The sequence below is a fragment of the Puma concolor genome, chromosome B4, assembly GCF_028749965.1.
Source record: "Puma concolor isolate L17-30 chromosome B4, mPumCon1.1.hap2, whole genome shotgun sequence".
In the NCBI taxonomy this organism is placed as follows: Eukaryota; Metazoa; Chordata; class Mammalia; order Carnivora; family Felidae; genus Puma; species Puma concolor.
The window spans coordinates 132,444,272-132,468,355 of NC_141673.1; the positions used below are offsets into that span (position 1 = coordinate 132,444,272).

Genomic DNA, 24,084 nt, shown 5'->3' on the forward strand with positions numbered 1-24,084 from the left:
CATGGGTATCCACTTATTTTTTAAATCATACATATGCATTGTATGTACTTTTGTATGTATGATATTTCACTATATAAAAGAAAATAAGTATTACCAGTATACAGCCACTTGGGCAGAATACCCAGTAACATTAATTCAAAAAATATTTATTGAATGTCTATTCTATGCCAGACACATTCTTGGTCCTAGGACATGGCGGGGAAACAAGACAAAAATTCTCACTCAAATAAATAATTTTAAAAACATAGGATATATAGTAATGTTAGGTAATGATATTGCCATAAAAAAAAACAAAGAAGGTTAAGGGAGAGACAAAAATGTGCTATTATTTTAGGCAGCGTGGTAGGGAAGGCATCTCTGATGAGATGATGTTTGAGCAGAGACCCGAAGGAAGGTGAGGAGGTGAGCCTCGCAGGTATTGAGGGATTTGGGAAGAGCTCTCCAGGCAGGGGAAACAGTATGTGCAAAAGTCCCGAGGTAGGAGTGAGCTTGGAGTGCTCTGGCAACAGCATGGAGGCTGGCAGCCTGGAGGGCAAGGGCTGAGGGAGAGGGGGTGGCAGGATGGCGGCTAGGAACACCGCCTCACAGGCTATGGCAAGGACCAACTAAGTTCAGAGAGAGATGGGATGTTTGGAGGATTTTGAATAGGAGGTGTTAGGATCTAACTTAGCATTCAAAGGATCACTGTTGCTATGTGGAGAATAGTGTGTAGAGAGTCAAGGTAGACCAGGGGAGGTCTTGCATTATTCCAGGTGAGAGAAGCAGTGGCCTGGACTTTGCTGTAGCAGAAGGGGTCGTGAAAGATGGTCAGACCCCAAAAGTAGAGCCTAGAATTTGTCAGGGAACATGGATAGGATGTGGCATGGGAGGCAGTAAGAGGAATCAAGGGCACTTCCAAGTTTTTCCCTTAGGAACACTTGGAGAAGGAGCAGGTTTGGGGAGAGAATCAAGAGTTCTGTTTGGGGCACCTGGGTGGCTCAGTCGGTTGAGGGTCTTGATTTCAGCTCAGGTCGTGATCTCATGGTGGGTGGGATCAAGCCCAGCATCAGGCTCTGCACTGACAGCGTGGAGCCTGCTTGACATTCACTCTCTCCCTCTCTCTCTGCCCTTCGCCCCACTTTAAAAATAAATAGGCAAACATGAAAAAAATAGTTCTGTTTTAGATTTGTTAAATTTGTGATGCCTGATTAGACACTCAAGTGGAGCTCGGGTGGGCAGATGGATGTGCAAACGTGGAATTCGAGAGAAGATAGGGCCGTGTTTAGATAGACTTTGCTCAGCCTCACCATTGCTTCTCCTATCAGTGACTGGTGGAAAACTCAAAACAAATGAAATGGATGGAAACTTTGTGAACACTGGTGGTCTTAACTACAATATCCACGTAGAGGTGCTAAAACTTCCAAGTGAGCTGCCTAAAATGGACCAATCTGCTGTATCTGATCCAGAAATGGTGTTACTGGGGGACGGAACAGAGATGACACGGGAACTCTCTGGAAGCGTTCCTGCGTGGCACTATCCACCACTACCAGACGATTCAGACCGCGCTCAGGTGCTGCTTGCTTCGACGACCTTCTAGATAGCAAAAGCACAGCTCTGGGTGCCAACACGCAGGCTGTTGTATTTTAGTTTTTCTCCCAAAGTCCTTAAGCGCTGTGGGTTCTGTCCTTCTGCATCTGATGCCATACCCCTTGCCAAGTGACCAAGGGAGCCCCTAAATGCAGCTGTAGTACTGCACGCAGGTAATGACAGTATTGCCTGTGACTGTGACAGCCCCTGCCCTGGGTACTTGGCTACCTGTGACCTTTGACACACCAGCTCTGGGCAGCACACATCATTAAACGTGAAAGCAAACATGGAACCTGCTGGCCCCTGGGCTCAGGCTCTTTTATCCTTAGTGTGGGTCTCTATCAGACACGTTTTTACCCTAGGTCTTGGGCAGGTTCTCTATAAAAGTATCTAGTCTAGATTTCCAAATGAACATCAAACGAAAATGTTCTAGAAGTTCAAACAACAAATCCTCACCTAGGGCACCTGGGTGGCTCAGTTGATTAAACCTCCGACTTCGGCTCAGGTCATGATCTCATGGTTCGTGAGTTCAAGCCCCGCATCAGGCTCTCTGTGGACAGCTCAGAGCCTGGAGCCTGCTTCGGATTCTGTGTCTCCCTCTCTCTCTGCCCCTCCCCCACTGGCACTCCATCTCTCTCTCTCTCTTCCTCTCTCTCTCGAAGATAAATATTTAAAAAAAGGAGAAGAAGAAGAAAACAGTGGAAGATACTTAAAAAAAAATGCTCGCTTAACCTGGCAGAATCATTTCTCCATTTTCCCAGAGGAGGAGGGCAAAAAGAAGAGGCATGATGGAGCCTTGTGACTCTTCAAACGATCTCAGAGTACTCTTGCTATGGAAGGATGAAAGCCTTCTTGAGGCATCCAAGCCCAAACACTCCCCTGTAGTTTTGCATTCAAATTAACTAATGAGCTAAGCCCCCCTGGTTCAGTTTCCTGTCTTTGGTTATAATTGCTGTTGCAGTCTTACTAATCATTTCCTGCAGTTTTTCCTTCTTTTGCTATGGGAAGTATTAATGTCTTTAATTTTCCATTCCTCCTTTGGCCTGGGGAGTCTGTTAAGAGAGGATTTCTTATTCTCTAGTCTGCCTTTCTCAGCCATAAACAATTTTCGTTTTTCTAGAACAGACTTTTCTAGGTTACTTTTTAATTCGAACCTTCACTTTTGTTTTACTTTGTTCTAAAACGAATGAGAAGCTTACAATAGCCAGAGTTGAATCCAAGAATTTGAGGCTCTTTGTGATCTCTTTTCCATCATTTTCTCTCAAGAGTCTTTAACTTGGGTTTCTAGGGGTGTGTCAGTCCCCTGAGATTATGTGCAACCTTTTGTGCTTTTATGAGTAACATTCCCCCCAAGCCCCAGTAAAGATGTCATAATTGTCATCAGGTTTTCAATACATGTTACTAAAATAAACTCAGAAACCTTGAGGGGCCCTACGTAATCATTCTGGGGATTATTGCTTTGGGCAAATCTGGTGACCAATCCTTACCTACCTGAGAACAAAGAGAAGATCATCTCAAGACTATAGGAAAAAGGCTACCTTCCACACAACACTGGAACTGCAAATTTCCTTTTCCCCAACTCTTCCTCCTTCTACAGAGGCAGGAGCTGCTTTCTTAAAATGGTAGATGATGTGCCCAGAGTCTCGGAGCTAAGCAGTTGTAGAGGTAGGACTAGAGTCTACGTCTGGTTCTTGATTCTGTTCACCCTCCACTTTCCATCACTAACAGCAAGGTGACCGCTAACATTCCATAATATTCCACGCTGAAGCAAGTTAATTCCAAGTACCTAAGTAAAAGTAACCTAAGTGGGGAGGCTGGGTGGGCTCAGTCAGTTAAGCAGTCAGTTGGTTAAGCATCCAACTTCAGCTCAGGTCATGATCTCACAGTTTGGGAGTTTGAGTCCCGCATCGGGCTCTCTGTTCTCAGCACTGAACCTGCTTCAGATCCTCTGACCCCCTATCTCTGCCTCTCCCCTGCTTGCATTCTCTCTCTCTCTCTCTCTCTCAAAAATAAAAACATTAAAAACAATAATTAAAAAAAAAAAGAAATACCTAGGTAATATTTAGTAATTGAAAAGAAACCTTCTGAGCCATGTAAAGGGTCTGTATGTCATAAACTCAGGAAATCATTTCTTGTCTTTCCCAGCCTACAGAGAACATTCCCGTGTGTATCGTGTACTGCAGGCATTACATTGTGAGCTACCTCTTTGTATCCATGCTCCTCATTTCTCCCAGGGTTTTAGGGCCTTTGAAGATGAGGACTTCCTATTGAATGGGTTTCTATCTCAGAGAATTTGGCACACCGGCCTTTTAGTAAGGCAGATGTTTGTGGAAGGATTAGCACTATTTGCACATTCCATTACACTTTTAGGACATTATCTAGCTGTCAGCCTTGTGCACCATAATTCATAAGCTCAAATGCCTTCGAGGGTCAGGCAGGTAATTTAAATTAATGAAGCAAAACAAGTGTAGGGCTATAGGGGCAGTGGAGAAAGTGGACAACTGGGAAATTTATGCTCCATCCCATTTAATGTTTAAGAAAAAGCACTTTGGAGGCCAACCTTCCAGCTATGGCAGCATAAAAAGGTCCAGAGGACCCACTCCCCACAGAACAAGTTGAAAACTGGAAAAAACAAACCAAACCAAACAAAAACCCAGTCATTTTTGGGCCCTGGAAATTGGCCAAAGGCAGATAACAAATTGAGAAGCATTTACTCGTGAAAAATAGCTAGAGCTTCAGGAAGGAATGGCGGGGCCTGTAGCCTTTTTGTCTGTTCTGCTACTATCCCTGCCCTCCTCCCCAGTTCTGTCCCCAGCTTTATCAGCAAGGGGTGACCAGAAAAAATAAAACAAAAAAACAAGTTTGCTGCCAAAGGGAGCAAATCAATTTTGGGCAGAGGGCGAAAGGCTGCAGTGTGGACAATAACAGAGGACTTGGCAGGAAACTAATGGGGAAACTTCACTGCACTGCAGGTGTGAGAATGTGCTCCTGGTTGGGGTAAGCAACAGACCAGCCATAAATTTAACAGGAAATCTTGGAATGGGAGAGCCTTAGGAAGACTGAGATGGGCTCTCACACATCCCCGACTTCCTGGGAACCTACGTGCATGTGCATGAGAGACCCTAGACAGCCCAGCAGAAAGTGAAAACCAAAGCAATTTAGCACTGGCTAAACATCAGACGCCATCCCCAACCCTCACACGCATCTATGTGCGGGATGGAAGCTTCACGGGCCTGTGGTGTTGGAGAAAAACCTCTGCCCAAATTCACTGGCTGACCATTGGGCCACACAGAAACAGGGCAACCCCTAGGAAATAAGGCTAAGAAATAAAAATAATAAGAATAAACCTACACATACACACACATACACACACACACACACACACACACACACATATCAGTAGCTACACAAATGTGGGGAAGAGAGGTTCTGCCATTCAAGTGCAGATTAGTGTCAAATGATAAAATGAAACCCTCAGGAAAAGAAATCAGAACCCAGAGTTACTAAAATATTACCTAAAACAAATATTACCTGAAACTTTCAGTTTTCACCAAAAAAAAAAAAAAAAAAAGGAAGGAAGAAAATTATAAGACGTGCAAACACATAGCAAAGTGTGACTCATACTCAGAAAAAAAAAGCAGTGAATAGAAATTGACTCTGAGTGGGACCAGATGTTGAATTTAGCAGATGAAGACTTCAAAACAGCTATTTAAAATAGGTTCAAGAAACTAAAGGAAGCCATATTTTAAAAATTAAAGGAAAATCTGATACTAAACAAATATGGAATCTCAACAGGGAAATAAAAACTATAAAAGGGAACCACACAGAAATACTGGATTACTGAAAAGTACCAATAATCAAAACGAAAAATTCACTAGTGGGCCCAGGAGCAGATGTGGGATGGCAGAAGATAGAATCAGTGAACCTGAAGATAAAGCAGTAGAAAGGATATAATCTGCAAAACAGAGAAAAAAGATAGAAGAAAAACAGAGCTTTAGAGACATGGGACAATATTAAGCACACCAAAATACATGTAATGGGAGTCTCAGAAAGAGATGAGAAAAGAGTGGAAAATATCTGAATAAATAATGACTGAAGATTCCCTTCAGTCTGAATAAATAATGACTGATGAATAGCATTAACCCACAGGCCCAAAAGCTCAATGAATTCCCATATCATAAATACAAAAAGAACTACACCTAGACACATTATAAACAAACCGCTTAAAGGCAAAGACAGAGGGGTGCCTGGGTGGCTCAGTTGGTTAAATGTCTGACTTTGGCTCAGGTCATGATCTCATGGTTCATAAGTTCAAGCCCCACATCGGGCTCACTGCTGTCAGCACAGAGCCTGCTTCAGATCCTCTGTCCCTCTCTCTCTCTGCCCCTCCCCTGCTGGTTCTCTCTTTCTCTCTCTCTCTCTCTCTCTCTCTCTCTCTGTCAAAATAAATAAACTTGTAAAAAAAGACAAAAACGAAGTAATCCTGAAGACAGCAAGAGGAAAACAACTTATCAAATACAGTACAAAACTATGAATGGCTGACTTCTCATTCAAAGGAGACCGGAGGCCCTGGAGGGAAAGCTTCAGAATACTCAAACAGAAAACAGATGTAAGCCAAGATCTCTTTATCTGGCAAAACTATAAATGAAAATGAAGGTGAAATAAACATATCCCTGGATATTACCCAAAGACCCTGATGGAATGTGTTGCTAACAGATATTCCCTGTATGAGTAAGTAAATGATGTTTTTTAGGCTAGAATTAAATTACACCAGGTAGTAACTTGAATCCACACGAAGACATGAGGAGCTCCAGAAATTGTGTAGGTGCATAGATAAAAAGACTTCATGTCTTTGTTTCTTGCTGTTTCTCCAGACCTGGCACAGTGCCTGGGACATAGGACGTACTCAGTGCATACTGAATCAGTGAATGCTATCCTGCCATATGCAATATATCCATCTAGGAGTTGTCTGAAATACTTTTCACAAGACAGGGTATAAGTAATTAAATTCATTAAAAACTATTACTCTTGAATAATACATGTTAGAGAGGGTGGGTTCAGGAGATAGGAGTTACTATGTACCTGATGGTCCAGGTACACAGGTGCATATCCAGTGAGAAGCAGTTGATATGTGATGGAAAAAGCATTTGATCACCTGGCAAAGCTCTTTTCCTGACATGGACCTGATTCTTGCTGCTTTTCTCGATGCAGTCTGGGTCCTCTGTGTTACAGAAATCTTTCTTGGGAGAAAAAAAAATGTATGTGATGTGCTTAACACAGTGTTGGCAATGCAAGAACTCTGTGGAAATGTTATTAGGAATGATCTAATAAGGTCTTCTGGTCAGTCCTACCTTGAGCCCAATTGCATGACTCCACATAATTCTTCCAGGAATTAGAAATACCCAGATGGTAAGACACATCCTCTATCTCCAACTCTTGGCTTGGAACTTCCTTAGGGAATACAAGTAGACCAGCAGTTTATGCGAACTTGGGGTGCTAATTCAGCCTGGACATTGGGCAGAAGACCGACTTTGCGTGGACTTTGCTGCTCAGGGCAAGGACTAAGAAAACAACTAAGAAAAGCCTTTTCTTGAGGTTGGAACAGGGCCCAGAAGTATGTGAGCAGTTCAGTACGTTGGGCTGGCCTGAGTGACTGATGACACCCAAATATATACCCTCCTTCTTTCCACAGAGTACAGTGGCTTCTGTCTACACACAGGCAGCAAATCCCCAGAAGAGACGCCTGGCTGAATGCCTGTGGAAAGCTTCTAAGCACCAGATTCCTGAAGAGATGCCTCTTTCAGGTGTCTTCTGATAAAAGACTTTTCAGTGGGAGGCCCAGGCTTGCCTCTGTGCAAGAACCAGAATTCTGAGGATGTTAGCTGCATTATTCCACTCAGGCTGCTGTAACAAAGTACCTCACACTGGGTGTCTTAACCAACAGAAGTTTATTTTCCCACAATTCCGAAGGCTGGAAGTCCAAGGTCAAAGTGTTGGCAGGTTTTGTGTCTTCTGAGGACTCTTTTTTGGGGGGCACCTGGGTGGCTCAGTCAGTTATGCATCCAACTCTTGGTTTTGGCTCAGGTCATGATCTCACAGTTTGTGAGTTAGAGCCCCACATCAGGCTCCGTGCTGACAGTGTGGAGCCTGCTTGGGATTCTCTCTCTCCCTCTCTCTCTGCCTCTTTCTCTCTCAAAAAATAAATAAATAAATAAATAAATAAATAAATAAATAAATAAATAAATAAATAAAACTCAGGACTCTTTTTCTCCTTGGCTTTAGACAGCTTCTCCCTGTATCCTCACATGGCCTTCCCTCTGTACCCGTCTATGTCCAAATCTCCTGTTCTTGTAAGGACACCAATCATGTTGGAGTAGGGGCCGCCATATGGCCTCATTTTATCATAATTACCTCATTAAAGCTCTGTCTCCAAATACAGTCACATTGTGAAGCACTGGGAGTTAGGACTCCAACATATGGATTTGGGACATTGAAGTAAACAGAGGGGTCGATGCCACTTAAGGTTGTAACTTACTGGGCAAGACTAGAAGAGTGTACAAAAGAGGGTTTTTGAGGAGAAAAGGAGGATTATGTGCAGGAAATGTCCTAGAGGCTCTGCTTAATGAGACCTCACTGAAACCTCCTAAACCCTCACTTAAACAGCCACCTTACAAGGCAGTTTTTCATCTTCTTGTGTAGTGTCGTTTCCCTTTCCTTTTTGACTTTTCTGTTTTATTCTGATGGTGGTCGTTGAGTCTGTTAAAGAACGTAACTTACACTTGTTCACTCTCATTTTGAGGTTTTCTCTTGCATTCACTGAACCGTGGTAAAAACGCATATAAGCCTGTCTGCTGAGTCCTAATTTATTTCCCTGAAATGCAATGGAATACTCTTTAGCTTCTCCAACTGATGGCGTGGTCCCGCCCGGATGTGATGGAGCTACAGTTTGGGACTGGCAGTTGTGCATGTGCTGGGGCCCTGGGAGGGAGGGGGGAGAATTCTCTGCCGAGTTTTGTCTGATGTAGTGAACAGATCAGGCATCTGCCTTGTAAGTTGAGAGCCCGAGCATTTAGTTGCTGCCTTAACCCTTAGTCCTACACAGACACAAGTATGACATGCCTGTGGGACCAGCTACCTGATTTGCAGGGCCCGATGGGAGATAAGGGGAAGCAGAGTGTTACAGCAAACGTGAGGTCCTTCTGAGCGTGGGCCCTGGGGGACTGCCCCCATTACACGTTTGTGAAGCCAGCCCGTGTGAGGAGAAGGACTTTTCTTTTTTCTGTTGTTTTAATTTTTAAATTTTATTTAAATCCAAGTTAGTTAACATATAGTGTAATAATGATGTCGGGAGTAGAATTTAGTGATTCGTCACTTACATATAACCCGGTGCTCATCCCAACAAGTGCCCTCCTTAATGCCCATCGTCCATTTAGCCCCAAACCCCTCCAGCAACCTTCAGTTTATTCTCTGTATTTAAGAGTCTCTCGGGGCGCCTGGGTGGCGCAGTCGGTTAAGCGTCCGACTTCAGCCAGGTCACGATCTCGCGGTCCGTGAGTTCGAGCCCCGCGTCGGGCTCTGGGCTGATGGCTCGGAGCCTGGAGCCTGTTTCCGATTCTGTGTCTCCCTCTCTCTCTGCCCCTCCCCCGTTCATGCTCTGTCTCTCTCTGTCCCAAAAATAAATAAATGTTAAAAAAAAATTAAAAAAAAAAAAAAAAAAGAGTCTCTCATGCTTTGCCTCCCTCTGATTTTCTTATTTTTCTTTCCCTTCCCCTGTGTTCATCTGTTTTGTTTCTTAAATTCCACATATGAGTGAAAACATATAGTTATCTTTCTCTGACTGACTTATTTCACTCAGCATAATACCCTCTAGTTCCATCCACACTGTTGCAAATGGCAAGATTTCATTCTTTTTGATCCTGAGTATTACCGAGGAGGACCTTTCAGTTGATTATTATCCCCCTCCTAGATTAGAAGATCGTCTATCTTCACTTGGAGAATCTGCATCATTCACTTCAGGTTGCCATTAAACCTGAAGTGGTTTTGGCTCCATGGTTACTACTCTTAGTTTGCTTGATGCTGGGGCGCTGGGGGTGAGGTTTGGATTCCTGATCATAGCTAACGCCCTTCTGTCTCCTTCTGCTGCCTGGCTCCTCCTCTCAGAGGTCCGCAGCTTGTCTAGGAGCAAAGTTGTAACATCACTGGGATTCTGTCACTCCTGCAGAAGAAGGGGGAGGAGCCCCGGACAAGACCCCTGAGGCTCGCAGGATGCCTGGTGTGTGTTTTCTGGTCATAGTGCCCTTCTGTTTCTTCTCTAGTCAAGACTTCTTGGCTAAGGGGTTCTGAGTGAGACAGGTGCCAGCCCTCCCCCGTCCCTGTGGACACTGCCTCTCTTGTCCTGGCCTCACATGGACCTCCCCATGCTGTCAGTTCAGCCTGCTTCTCCTCCTAATTCCCTTGTCTGTTGGTTTCTGATCAATATGGGCAGTACACAGTTGCATTAGTCCCGGGGTTGCTCCCGGGCACTTGTAGACACCGAGGGGTTTCATTCCATCGTACTCAGGCTCCCACGAGCTACACCAGAAGCGAAGCAGAACTATCTTAAGTCCTGGAGGAGGAGTGTAATCCCCAACCCTTTTCAGTGAACCACCAAGATACATCTTGATCCAAGGGGCACCCCCCTTCTTTCTGCGGAGTTAGGGAATATGGTGGGGGGTATGTGGTACCAGGGATATATGGCGTGTGCACAATGGTAAACCACCACTTCAAGAGGAAATCCTCTGCTCTGTGTAACCCAGCTGCTGTCTCTGCTGTCTCAGAGATGACGTGGACTCTGAGGGGCCCAAGCAGATGGTTGGGGCAGTGAGGACCCGAGATCTGTAGGGGGTCCCTGGGCCAGAAGTCAACACACCTGAGTTCTGGTCCCGTGAGGTAGGCAGAATAATGGTCGCCCGAAGATGTTCAATTCCCCAAACCTGTGAATGTTACCTCATGTGGCAAAAGCGTCTTTGCATAGGTGATAAAGGGTTGTGAGATGGGAAGAGACGCCTGGGTTACCCAGGTGGGCCCAGTATAATCACAACTGTCTTTATAAGGGGCGGGGAGGTAGGAGGGTCAGAGCCAGGGAAGGGGATATGAAGAAGGAAGAAGTTGAAGCAGGGTTGTGGTTGCTGCCTGGAGTCACAAGCCAAAAAACATGGGTGGCCCCTACAAGTGGGAAAAGGCAAGGAAACAGGTTCTCCCCTAGAGCTTCCAGAAGAAATGCAGTTTGCCAGCACCTTGATTTTACTGCAGTGGAACGCATTTGGACTTCTGACCTCTAGAGTTGTGAGGTAATGCATTTGAGGTTTTTTTTTAATCACTAGGGTAGCTGTAACTTGTTACAGCAGAACAGGAAGGGACTATACCCTACATTTGCTATTAGTGAGCTATTTGATTCTTGGGAAGGTAATTCCTTTTCCTCGGTCCCAGATACTGTATTTTAGGCACAAACATTTAATAGAAAATTTAAAGGAGCAGGATGCTCTTATTGATTGAAATCATATGTGGAAGGTCAGTGTGAATCAGATGGGTGCAGCTTCTTGGCAAAGTTACGGACCCACTGGGTAGTGCAGACAGAAGGGCGTTGGGTCTCAGGCTATCTAGTGCTATTGACTTTCCCTGGTGGGGAGCCTGGGCACTCTGTGGACTCAATTGGTTGACAACCTTTGACACACACACATCAAAAAAAAAAAAAACAAAACATTGGAGGGGCACCTGGGTGGCTCAGTTGGTTAAACATCCGACTCTTGATTCTGGCTCAGGTCATGATCTCCTAGTTCATGGGTTCGAGTCCCGTGCTAGGCTCTGCTCTGAGAGCGCAGAGCCTGCTTGAGATTCTCTGTCTCCCTGTGTCTTTCTCAAAATAAATAAACATTAAAAACAAACTTACTGGAATTAAGTAGAATTTAAACTTACTGTTGATATTAGTAAGGCTTACACCTGTATTTTATCTTGGGTGTTATATACAACTCATAAGAATAGAGCTCTTGTTCAAGGCATTTCCAATTCTTCAAAGGTGCTCATTTTAAATCCCTACCCCTCCAGGAACTTAAGCAGGGAGATCGTGCCCATCGCTCTCCTATGAATATCCATTAATGCAACACATCTAGAAAGAATCACACTAGTTTTTCATTGTTACCGAAATGGACTTCTGTAGCCTGCCAGCATCCTCAAAGTGTTCTTGGGGAAGATCCTTTTTCCCTGGATGTTTCCTTTTGACTTTCTTCTGTTGCTCTTGGAGGCTAGCCAGGATCTCGTGCACCTTTCTGTGGCTCTTGGTTTCAGATGCTTAATGTTGGGGACATCCTAGGACATTGTGCTCAGAAAATGGAATGAATAGGCACTTGGGTGGCTCAGTTGGTTGAGCATCTGACTCTTGGTTTCAGCTTAGGTCATGATCCCAGGGTCATGGGCTCCAGCTCCATGCTGAGTATGGAGCCTGCTTAAGACTCTCTCCCCCTCTTCCCCTCTCCTCCTCTCTCTGAATAAAATAAAAATTAATAAAAATAAAAATTTAAAAATGGAAAGGGTAAGTGAGGAGAGAAGCAGAGACGTTTTCTTATTGGCACTAAAATGCTCTGGGAGGACACCAAGGGCAATATAAACACAGCCTGTGAAATCAAAGCATCATTTAAAAAATAAACAAGCTCAAAAGGCTAGGATTACTACTCCCTTATGAAAAGCAACTTCAGGACTCAAAAAAACAAACACTAAATTGGAGGAGGGTTCTTGAATGTGAACTTGACTGTGCTGTACAGGAAAATGTTCTACTGGGTTGCTTCATGAAGAAACACACAGAGCGAGATAAAAGGAGAATATGTTACATAGAATATGTATTTTCTTAGTGTTGACATAATGCCTATTAATCGGTGGAGGGCCTTGTTAAAATCGGGAACTCCTGCGTTCCTCCAGACGCAGCAATTCTGCTTCAGCAGGACTGGAGTGAAACATTCCTGGTGATTCTAAATGGACCGTCCCAGGCGGAGATTTTGACAATCCCCAGTGACTGTATCTGAGCCACCAAAGTGCTCAGTCCAGAGATTAAAGTCCACTCTTGGAAATTCGTTAGCAAGGACCCTCACGCATACTTCTTTTTGTTTCCCACGCTGCGTTCCTTCTAAAATATTTTATCAGGTGACTAAGTAGTCGTCTAGTAAAAGCAAAAGTATCTGTTGTTGTTAGTGTTGTACAATATCATGCTGGGTAATGGTAACTCGAAACACATTGCAGTCCAATCAACCATTAGATTATTCTTTCTGAAATTAATAAGCTTTCTGTTCTCTCTGCTCATTTAAAATCACTTGAAGAGTCAAAGGTTTACACATCAGAAGATGTGAGGTTTGGGAAGGCCAGGAGAACCACTGAATTCATTCACAACTCTTCTGAGTATTCTAGGGGACTTCCTTTCTTAGGTCATAGTTCATAGGTCAGGCTCCCCGCCTCAGCCCTTTGCCTTATTCAGACCTCAGTGTCCCGGGGCGAGCCTACCTTTCCAGGTCTGGGCTCTTCTCAGTCACTCTGGACATCAGCAGGACTCCGGCCTCTCGCATCCTGGAAATGAACCTCGTCACTCCAAGGAGAGCAGACCAGCCCACCCCTCCGCCTGCGTCCTCTGTGCTCTCCTGTCCGGCGGCTATTTCCCCTCTGCACCTCCTCTTTCTGGTTTCCTGCATAATTGGCCTTCTAGGGGAGGAAAAAATAATTGTCCCTGTGTTTGTGGCTGAGACCCCTATCATAAAGGTTAACGAGAAAACCCGGTTTATTAACATGTAGACCTCCTGTATACGTGGGAGACACCCTGGGGTATCTCTCCAGGTACCATCCTAATAGGGAAATTGGGGAGGAGGTAGGCCCCTTAGGGGAGAGGAAGTGATTATCGGAAAGGATGAGGGGTTTTAGAAGAACAGATGGGAGTGTGACAGTTTGTGACAAAGTCTGGGTGTGTCCCCTGCTGTGATGAGAGCAACTCTTCCCGGTTGATGAAACTCCCAGGGAAGGGATCTAGGACACTGAGTTCCTTTTGGAGAATCTGTTCGTAGGCAGATAAGAGGAGCTGAGAGAAAGCCTCTCCCTACATATGCTGTTTTTCAAGTGTCTAGGGCTTAAAATAATCAATATACCGAGGCGGCAGGTTTTGAGGTGCCGCGTCCTGAACTTCTGGTCCTATTTTGGGCAGCATATTTCTGCTACCCTTCAGTCTTCGTCTCTAAGACGTGTGCTGGCCCGTGCGGGTGGGGGCATTTGGGTGTTACAGGTGGGACTGCTTGTGGGCAGGGCCCTGGCACTTGCCACTCCATCTGAGCGGATGCAGCTCTGTGCAGGGCACAGGCTGCGTCTGTGTCTCTCTGTCTCTCTGTGTCTCTCTTTCTGTCTCTCTCTCACATGACACACACACTGCATAGCCCCTACTTTCCAGCCTGTTTTTATTTATTTTTTTAATGTTTATTTATTTTGAGAGAGAGAGTGCTGGGGGTGGGGGGCGTGGAGAGAGAGAGGGAGAAAGACCCAAGCAGGTTCCGTGCTGTCTGCACAGAACCTGACGTGGGGATCCATCTCACAAACCGTGAGATCACGACCTGAGCCGAAATCAGGAGTCAGAGGCTTAACCAGCTGAGCCCCCGGGCGCCCCTCCAGCCTGCTCTGTACTTCCCTCTGCAGCCCTCCCTCCATGTCCACTCTGGTTTTGGCCTCTCAGCACCTTCCTGGTGGGAAGGAAATTCCATTCTTTCCCAAGGATGGTGCTTCCTGGGCAGTCCTCTCAGAAGAGGGTGCCTTCTGTTCCCCACCTGGGGTCTGGAGATGGGAACTGGGCTTCCCCATCTTCTTCAGTGCTGCTTCTAGAGCATTACCTAGTCCTTTTTTTTTTTTTAAGTTTATTCATTTTTGAGAGAGACAGAATGTGAGTGGGGGAGGGGAAGAGAGAGAGGGAGACACAGAATCTGAAGCAGGCTCCAGGCTCCGAGCTGTCAGCCCAGAGCCCGCTATGGGGCTTGAACTCCTGAACTGCGAGATCATGAGTCCAAGTCGGACACTTAACCGACTGAGCCACCCAGGCGCCCCTACCTAGTCCTTTTTTAAAGAAAAAGCAAAACCCTTTTCTCTGTAACCTCTAGTTTTGGTATGTGATAAGGAGGTTTCGAGATATGGAGTGGCTCATTCAAGAATTAGAACTCTCCTCTTCATTGCTATTTGCAAAGACCTCAATTCAATAAATACGCTTTGCGGCCCTGCCAGACTGACTCTCCTCCCGTGTGTGTGTGTGTGTGTGTGTGTGTGTGTGTGTGTGCTCGTGCTCCCCTGAGGCTGCTGCTTCCTGGTCCTGTCACACTCTCCTCCTCCTCCTGCCCAGCTGTCCTCTCCCTTGGGACCTGCTTTACAGTCCAGGTCCACATCTACTCCCAAGGTCCTGCAGTGTCTGTAAAGACAGCCTGGCAGTACACTGTCCCCATGATCCCGACCTCCTTGCCTCCTTCACATCTGCCCCACCTGCGGGGTCTTGTGATCTCCTACCCTTCTCTACCTTTGAGACCTTCAGCCACACCCTGCGGTTTTATCAGTCTGGCTCTCAGGCTTAATGCATTTGGTCTTTGACCTCACAGAAAATGCCAGGGCCCAGGTTGTTCCGATTTCTTGTGACGCATTAGCTTGCAATCTGGACTTTGTGCCTTTTGTGCTCAGCCCGAACCCCTGATTGATCTTGCAATGACTCTTACCAGACACATGCCTTGCACCTGTCCTGGGGAGCCCCCGCCCACTCACACCCCAGCCCTGGACTCCGCGGCAGCCTGCTTTCACTCTTACTGGATTTGTAAATTCTGCCTGTATGCTCCAACACTTAATTACACACCCAGTTGTGCAAGGTATGTGAATGTACAAATATGATAAAAGTCCTTGCCACAAACAGATGAAACTATTACTGGAGAAAATCTCTGGATTTTTGTCAAAGGGAATCCTTGTTTCTCTGTTTCTTTATTCTCTTTCTTGTGTTAAGAATTCTTAGGGCACCTGGGTGGCTCAGTCGGTTAAGCGTCCAACTCTTGAGTTCAGCTCAGGTCATGATCTCATGGTTAATGGGGGTTCATGGGTTCAAGCCTCTGAGCCATTAGCGTGGAACTCTTTCTCTAACTCTCTCTGCCTCTTCCCCGCTTGCGTGTGGGTGGGCATTCTCTCTCTCTCTCTCAAATAAACTAAAAAAAAATTCTTTCTCATTGGACTTGATTCCTTTTGCAGTCCTCTTACTGACCTTGAAGAGCTCTCTATGCAAAGACAGAAGCCGCTGATAAAAAGCCTTCTCCTCCTCAGAGAGAGCTCATTCATTCATTCATTCACTTTCACTCATTCATTTGTTCGCTCCCCAAATAATTGTTGGGCACCTCCTTTGTGCCAGGCGTGTCCTTGTGATGAGGGATACAGGGATGAACAAGACGGACAAGGTCCCTGCCCTCATGCCGCTTATGTGGTAGTGTGAGAAAATAGACAAGAGAGAGAGGGAGGAGGAAGGAAAGAAAGAAAAAGAATCAGAGTTGTAGGCGCTAAGAATAATATGGTAGATGGCATGACCCAGTGGCTCTAGATTGGTGGCTGGAGGGGGGGGGGGGGCGCGACGGGTCTCAGGTTACACATGAAGCCAGTCGAGAAACCACAAATGCTAATTGTAGTAGGAGGGGCACGTAGGCAAGAGGGGCTATGTGCTCAGAGAGTGTAAACTTAAGATCAGACCAAACAAAACCTAATTAGCAGTGCAGTTGCATGCACCCCACTATTAAAAAAAGAAACACCTTAATTCCCTTATTCTTAGCTCCATTGGAATGGACTATTCAGAATTCTAGTCACCTGTGGAGCAAAACAGCTTTGCAGCAAACACGCACACACTGACAAATGTTAACTGCCAGGTGGCCTAGTCAGTTCTGATAGAATTTCTTTCCAAGGCAAGAAATGTGCCACCTTTCCTGGGCAGGAATCCTACCACCCTCTTCTTGCTCTCCGAGTAGGAGAGAAGAAGAAGAAAGCAAGCCAAACCAATCAGACCCAAGCCGAGAAGCCAACCCCAAGCCCAACATCTCACTTCCCCCTAAACAGAAGTAACTCCCGTTTCTCACAACTCTAGCAATGAGAGAAGGGATGGCCATCAGATACACTGTCCTGATATTCTGCGCCATTTGGAGCAAAAGGGGCAGAGGAGAGGTTTTAAAAAGATGGGGCACCTGGGTGGCTCAGTTGGTTTGGTGTCTGACTCTTGATTTTTGACTCTGGTCATGATCTCACGGTTCATGGGATCGAGCCCTGAGTTGGACTCTGTGCTGAGACTGCGGAGCCTGCTTAGGATTCTCTCTCCCTCTTTCTCTGCCCCTCCCCTGCTCAAACTCTCTCCCCCACCCCCAAAACTAATAAAAAGTAGGCTCAAAGAACGACACATTTCCTCCTTGATTGTTGAGAACAGCCTTGATATTAAAATACTAAAAATACACCAGCTCTAAATTGTTTGACTAACCCACCTGCTATGGACTAAACTCACTCCCAAATGTAAATGTTGAAACCTCAGCCCCCTCGTGTGACTATATTGGAGGTTTAAGGGACTTTCAGGAGGTGATTGAGAGTAAATGAATTCATAAGGGTGAAGCCCTGATCTGTTACAACTGGTTTCCTTACAGGAAGAGGAAGAGGCCGAGATCTCTCTCTCTCTCTCTCTCTCTCTCTGTCTTCCGAGGACACCCTGAGAAGGCAGCTACCTGTAAGTCAGGAAGAACGCTGTCACTAGAATCCGATCATGCTGGCACCTTGAAATTGGACTTCCAGCCTCCAGAACGGCGAGAAACTAAATTTCTGTTGTTTAAGCTACCCGTGACGCTGTGCTCTGGCAGCCCAAACAGACTAAGCTATCACCTTACCTCTAGCTGGCACAGAGAGGGTGCAGTAAAATGAACGGAACATGACCTCACCACCCCCACTTCCCCACCCTGGACCCAGTGTTGGAAAAGTAGCTAATAAGATTGTGGTAACTCAAGGATTTAGGGTAGAATAAAAACAAAAATTCTCAGGGCACCTGGATGACTTAGTTGGTTGAACGTCCGCTTTGGCTCAGGTCATGATCTCTTGCTTCGTGAGTTTGAGCCCCACGTTGGGCTCTGCGCTGCCAGTGCAGAGCCTGCTTGGGATTCTTTCTCTGTCCCTCTCTCTCTGCCCCTCCCTGCTTGCACTTGCTAGCTTTGTCTGTCTCAGAATAAATAAGCTTAAAATAAATTCTCTCTCTTTTTTTAAGGTTTATTTATTTTGAGAGAGAGAGCAGGGGAGGGGCAGAGAGACAGAGAATCCCAGTCAGGTTCTGCACTGTCCATGTGAACCCAGACGTGGGGCTTGAACCGAACTCACTGTGAGAAGTAAGTGAGATGATTCGTTTTCAGAAATACCAAATAAAAGCTGTGCTGTCTAATTAACATTGGTTTGTAACCTACTGGAAATATGTATGGAACCACCCCCACCCCATCCCCACCGTGGAGTCCCAAACCCTTAGACACTTTCCTTCCTGGTTCTTCTCCCCTCTCCATTTTATGGGTTTATTTTTCACAGGCTTTGCAATGAGAATGGGCCAAAGAACTGAAAGTCTCTGCATCACCTCAGGGAAGGTACATTTGTTCCAATCCGACTACTATTTGGCCTTAATGTGGGCATAGGTAACTTCCGGGTAAGGCTGTAACCTCTGTAGTATCAGCCAATGAGCCAGAGGAGGAACTTGTGTGCTAGGAGCCAATGAGGAACCAGGGGAGGGGTTTGCGTGTTAGGAGCCAATGAGGAAGCAGAGGAGGGACTTGCATGCTGGGAGATAAATTGTCTGCTGTAACTGCTCCGAGTCAGACACCCGCTCTTGCAAGATCATTGACTAAAACCTTGCTTTCCTGTGCTCTGAGTCTCCGTGTCTCTCCTTTGACTCGGTCAGTGGGCTTATTTCTCACACTCACAAACCGTGAGATCATGACTAGAGTTGAAATCAAGAGTTGGATGCTTAACCCACTGAGACACCCGGGCATCCCCAAAATTTTCTGTTTTTTATAACTTGGAATTCATGTATTTTTTAAACCAAAAGTTTATTAATATATATTTTTTACATTTAAATTCAAGTGAATTAATATACAGAGTAGCCTTGGGTTCAGGAGTAGAACCCAAGTTTATTCATATTTTTAAATGCATTATTTTTTCATTTATAGCAGGCCATTGGAAATGTTTGCTGAGTGAATAAATGAACATTTGAGAAGGATACCATTGACCCCATAATAGAAAAGACCTATACTTCTACATTTTTGCCTTAGCATTGAGATTTAGCTTTATGTTTGACCAAGACTGGGCCTAGATCCAGTGGGTGTGTGCCAGTGACACCCTCACTAAAAACGCCAGCACAACATCGAGGGTGTAGGGTGACTTTAGGGGACTCGAGGCACATTTGTCTTTTTTTAAAAAAAAAATTTTTTTTTTCAACGTTTATTTATTTTTGGGACAGACAGACACAGAGCATGAACTGGGGAGGGGCAGAGAGAGAGGGAGACACAGAATCGGAAGCAGGCTCCGGGCTCTGGGCTCTGGGCCATCAGCCCAGAGCCTGACGCGGGGCTCGAACTCACGGACTGCAAGATCGTGACCCGGCTGAAGTCGGACGCTTAACCGACTGCGCCACCCAGGCGCCCCAAGGCACATTTGTCTTTATGGGACCCTTTCTCCAAAGAAAAATTAGAAATCCTATTTTACAGTGTCATGTTTTTTTTCTGATTTTTAAAGGAAATGAGCATGAAAACATTTTTGTGAGCTGTGAGAGTGTCGTGGGTCCTTGGCACTGCTCCTCTATGCCCTGACGGGCTTGGGCCATGTGACGGGGGTCTGAGCCCTGCTCCCATCACTTCCTGGCTGTGAGATTTGGGGACAATCACATGTTATCATCATCTATAAACTGAGATGGATGAAGGTTTCACAAGAAGGGGGAAAGTCTTCCTTGTTAGCAGGAGATTTGGTTGGGGGTACTCAGGTGTCTTAGGATGGAATGTGCTGGAAGCGTACTGCCTTGTCTTACAAGGGTGCTGGGTGAGTGGGAGCTGAAGGCAGACTCTGTGCCCCCCACCGAGAAATTTTGGGGCCACAGGTCAAGGACAGAAATGTCAAAGGGAGAATCCTGTGAAGAGGCATCTCTTCTCCTTTGGACATCTTCAGTGATCTTTCCATTTTTCTGTAAAGTTTTCTGGGAGTTGAATCTATTTGGGCAAAGCTGAAGGTGCTGCGTCCTGCTTGGAGGTGGGGTTGGGTCTGGAGCAGAAGCAGCTGCCCCAACTTACGGTGCCTGAAACTCCGCACAGACACCCTGCTGCCTCTTCACATGGGCAGCCCTGGGCAGGGCTCCAAGCGCCGTGCAGGCCTCATTTGCATCCGTCTATCCCAGGATTGATGCACTGACGATGATTATCAGGACAGTGGTTCTCAACTGGGCGTGGCTTTATTCCTCCTCCTCCTCCTCCTCTGCACATTTGGCAATGTCTGGAGACAATTTTTGTTGTTGTAACTGCAGGGAAGGGTGCCACTGGTGTCCAGTGCGTGGAGGCTGGACTGCTGCCAGACGTCCTTCCGTGCACAGGAGGGCCCCGAAACAGGGATCACCTGGCTCAGGGCGTCCATAGTGCCTGGCTTGAAAAACCCTGATATACAGCCCTTCCGCTAAGGGGTGCCCGGGAATAAAAGCTCCCAAGCAATCTTTATAGCACACTGTGAGGTCAGCCAATTGTATCAGGATTATTACTTTTTAAAAAATTTATGAACTTCTTCCTCTCCACTGCCTGGCCTGAACTAACATCTAACTAAGTTCACCATATAACCTGCTAAATAAGTTCCGTTTATTCTCAGGACTAAGAAGCAAATGTGACTTTCCGTTCACAGTAACCAAGCAAGTTAGGCAGCCGAGATTTCTGTCCAGAGGTAAAGCACCAATGCCCTCTGCTGGAAAAGTTTATAACTGCTGCTTTGTGCGCAGGACAAGAATGAGTTGACGCCTATTATTCTTTTTTTTAAAATTTTTAAAAATTTTTGAGAGCGAGAGACAGAGTGTGAGAGGGGGAGGGGCAGAGAGAGGGAGACACAGAATCCGAAGCAGGCTCCAGGCTCTGAGCTGTCAGCACAGAGCCCAACGTGGGGCTCGAGCCCACAAGCTGTGAGATCATGACCTGAGCCAAAGTCGGACATTCAACGGACTGAGCCACCCAGGCGCCCCTGATGCCCCTCATTCTAACTGAGCAAGCGTCTGGGGCCACTGACCTTGTTTTGAACTTGTGATTGCCTAAAAGGGTGGGGTTTACATTGGTTTATAGGATCCATTCGTTTCTTATATCATACCCAAAAGTTTAGACATTATTTGATAATGATCAAATATTCCTCATCCTTCTGTATAAGCACAGAATTTACTCATGAAACAGTGTCAGAGGGGCGCCTGGGTGGCGCAGTCGGTTAAGCGTCAGACTTCAGCCAGGTCACGATCTCGCGGTCCGTGAGTTCGAGCCCCGCATCGGGCTCTGGGCTGATGGTTCAGAGCCTGGAGCCTGTTTCCGATTCTGTGTCTCCCTCTCTCTCTGCCCCTCGCCCGTTCATGCTCTGTCTCTCTCTGTCCCAAAAATAAATAAACGTTGAAAAAAAAAATTAAAAAAAAAAAACTGTTAAAAAAAAAAAAGAAACAGTGTCAGAGTTTAATGATAGAAATAACAGAAGCAGATCCCAGGGTGCTTCTTAAAATTTTTTAAAAATTATAGAAAATTTGGAAAAAAAATACAAAATAGAGAAAAGTAAGAAGAAGAGGAAAAATTTTGACAGTCCCACTTCCAGAAAAAAATTTTTACATTTTGGAATATTTTCTTCCAGTTCCAGTTTCTAGGAATATAATGACCTTTTATTTATTTTATTTATTTAAAAAAAAATTAATACTTATTTTTGAGAGAAAGAGATAGAGTGTGAATGGGGGAGGGGCAGTGAGAGAGGGACACACAGAATCCGAAGCAGGCTCCAGGCTGTGAGCTGTCAGCACAGAGCCCAACATGGGGCTTGAACCCATGAACCGTGAGATTATGACCTCAGCCGAAGTCGGAGGTTCAACCAACTGAGCCACCCAGGTGCCCATAATGACCTTTTAAAAAGTTATTTTTATTTTTTTTAAGTTAATTTATTTATTTTGAGAGAGACAGAGAAAGAGGGAGAGAGCGAGAATCCCAAGCAGGTTCCACGCTGTTAGTGCAGAGCCTGATGCGGGACTTGATCCCATGAACTGTGAGATTGTGACCTGAGCTAAGATCAAGAGTCAGATGCTCAACCGACTGAGCCACCCAGGTGCCCCCAGGATTATTTTTATTGTTTGCTTTGCCTAATTGTTACATGCTATAGATACAAATGTGTGTCCTTTTTCCCCCTCTGACTACATCATAACCGTTTCCATGTTATAATGAGCATATATTGTTCCTGTGGGGGACATGCAGACATGTCACCTAGATTCCGTTTCTGGGGAAGGATGTGCTGTCCCAACTTCTGCCTTTGGCCGCCACCCTGCAGAGGGTACCTTGGCTATGAGTAGTCACCTGGACCAGGTTCATGCCCTTCCCACCACAGCCTGCACCCAGGGACCAGCAGAGACAGGTGTGATGGTTCCTGCCATTCTGGCCCAGGGGGAAGAACGCTGGTGGCTGTGTTGGCTGCGGAGCTTCCCAGGAGGTCGGCTGCCCCTGGACTTCTGCCTCTGCCTGTTCCTGCTTGTCTCCCATAGCTGTTCATCTCAAGGCTCTTCCTGAATACCTCATGCACACGACATTCCCCTCACAGTCTGCCTCCCACAGAGCATATCCTGGGTGCCTGTGACTATTCTAATTTTTTGAATGTGGTACTATGTACACGTGTTTAAAAACAGCAACACATGTGAACAGTACAAAAGGGTACGCAGTGCAAAAGTGAGTCTCTCTCTCACCCTGACCCCAGTCCCCCTCCCCGCGGGTGTTCTCCCCAGAGGCAAACACCATTATCCGTTTTGAGTGTACCTTTCCAGGGCTGGGCTGTACATATACAAACACAGATACCGTGAGGGTTAATTTTATGTGTCCACCCGACTGGACCACAGGATGCCCAAGTAGCTGGTTAAACATTAATTCTGGAGGGCGGCTGTGAGGGTTCCAGGAAGACCTCAGCATTTGAATTGGTAGACTGAGTAAAGTGGACTGCCCTCCCCAGATGGGCGGAACTCATCCAATCAGTTGAGGGCGTGAGCGGAACAAAAAGCAGGAGGCAGGGAAGGTTCTCTCACGTCCTGCGTGACTGCAGGAACCCGGACAGTCCGTCTTCTCCTGCCCTGAGAAGCTCCTGCTTCAGGCCTTCGGACGTGGCTCTCCGCCCGTGAACTTCATCACCAGCTCTAGGCCTGCCGGCTCTTCAGTTTGCCCACTGCAGACGGTGGGACCCCCTCAGATGCCACAAGGGCATGAGCCAGTTCCTCATGATTCCTCTCTTTCTAAAGATCTCTGTCTGTCCAACTGTTCTACTTGTTCTGATTCTCAGAGAACCCTAATGCAGCTGCGTTATCACTGTAAAAAAAAAAGAACTTTTTATTTTGAAAATAATTCCAGATTTACCTGAGAGTTTCAAAGATAGCGCGGGGCTCCTTCCAGCAGCTTCCTCTCATGTTCACATCTTACACCACCACATCCACCACAGCTGGGAAATTAACGGGTGTATACTGTTGGCCCAACTACAGATCAAAGCCCGATGACGCCAGTTTTCTACTCCTGTCCTTGTCCTGGACGACGCGGGTTCCACTTTGCGCCCGCCAGACTTTGTAGCTTTTGCTCTCCCTTCCAGCAGAGGTCCTGGAATGACCACACTCATTCTTTCCTGAGGGTACAGGGGGTGGCCATTTTCTAAAGTTTCATGTCACACTAAATTTCTCTTACCCCAAGAGCACATCAATGCACCCTTTGCACTGCCCTTTGGTCAGCAGTGATGACCTAAACAGCTTCACGCTGCTCCGATGCCCTCTGGCCTCTCAGGACAGCATTCCACATGTCAGCGATGTCCGATGTCAGACATATGAGTTTCAATGAATCTCTTGGACACATCCCTCCAGAGGCTTCTGTTCTCCTTCGGTTGGGGCTGGTTCCTCTCCAGGCCTCCTGCCCGGCCGTCACATTGGGACTCCCCTTTGCTGCCTTTGCTCCCCTCTCCTAGGTTGGTATCTCAACCTGGGCTTCTTGTAGAAAGCAGTGCCCAAGCCCTAGCTTGGCAAGCAGGTGATTTACTTTGGAAAGTGATCCTGGGAGGAGGGGTGGAGGCCTGAAACAGACGAGGGAAGGTATGAAGTATGTTGTTGTGAGATCAAAGAAAGCATGTATGTTAGTCTCTGCCCTTGTTCCTGGCGCATAGCTCCCGAGACCCTTGTAATTTCCCGATAACAGCACTAGGAGCGTCTTTTGTTCTAATATTTGG

The 24,084-nt window shown here is 46.2% G+C and overlaps 1 protein-coding gene and 1 long non-coding RNA gene across 7 annotated transcripts in view; one reads left to right on the top strand and one right to left on the bottom strand.

Annotated features, from left to right (window-relative positions):
• LOC147579518 (uncharacterized) overlaps positions 1-17,812 on the top strand; it is a 40,184-nt gene extending 22,372 nt beyond the window's left edge. For 4 of the 5 annotated variants that reach the window (XR_015254034.1, XR_015254033.1, XR_015254031.1 and 1 more), the window contains one exon: positions 7,259-8,414. This is a non-coding gene — a long non-coding RNA (uncharacterized LOC147579518). Of the gene's footprint in view, positions 1-7,258; positions 8,415-17,255 lie in introns of those variants that run through there. The other variant, XR_015254035.1, reaches the window with a different exon arrangement.
• A 3,932-nt stretch (positions 17,813-21,744) lies between these two features.
• ECHDC3 (enoyl-CoA hydratase domain containing 3) overlaps positions 21,745-24,084 on the bottom strand; it is a 32,587-nt gene continuing 30,247 nt past the window's right edge. For both annotated transcript variants that reach the window (XM_086714962.1, XM_086714960.1), the window contains one exon: positions 21,745-23,186. In XM_086714962.1, the coding sequence (XP_086571088.1) occupies positions 23,141-23,186 (46 nt within the window). In that variant the 3' untranslated portion in view covers positions 21,745-23,140. The remainder of the gene's footprint in view (positions 23,187-24,084) is intronic.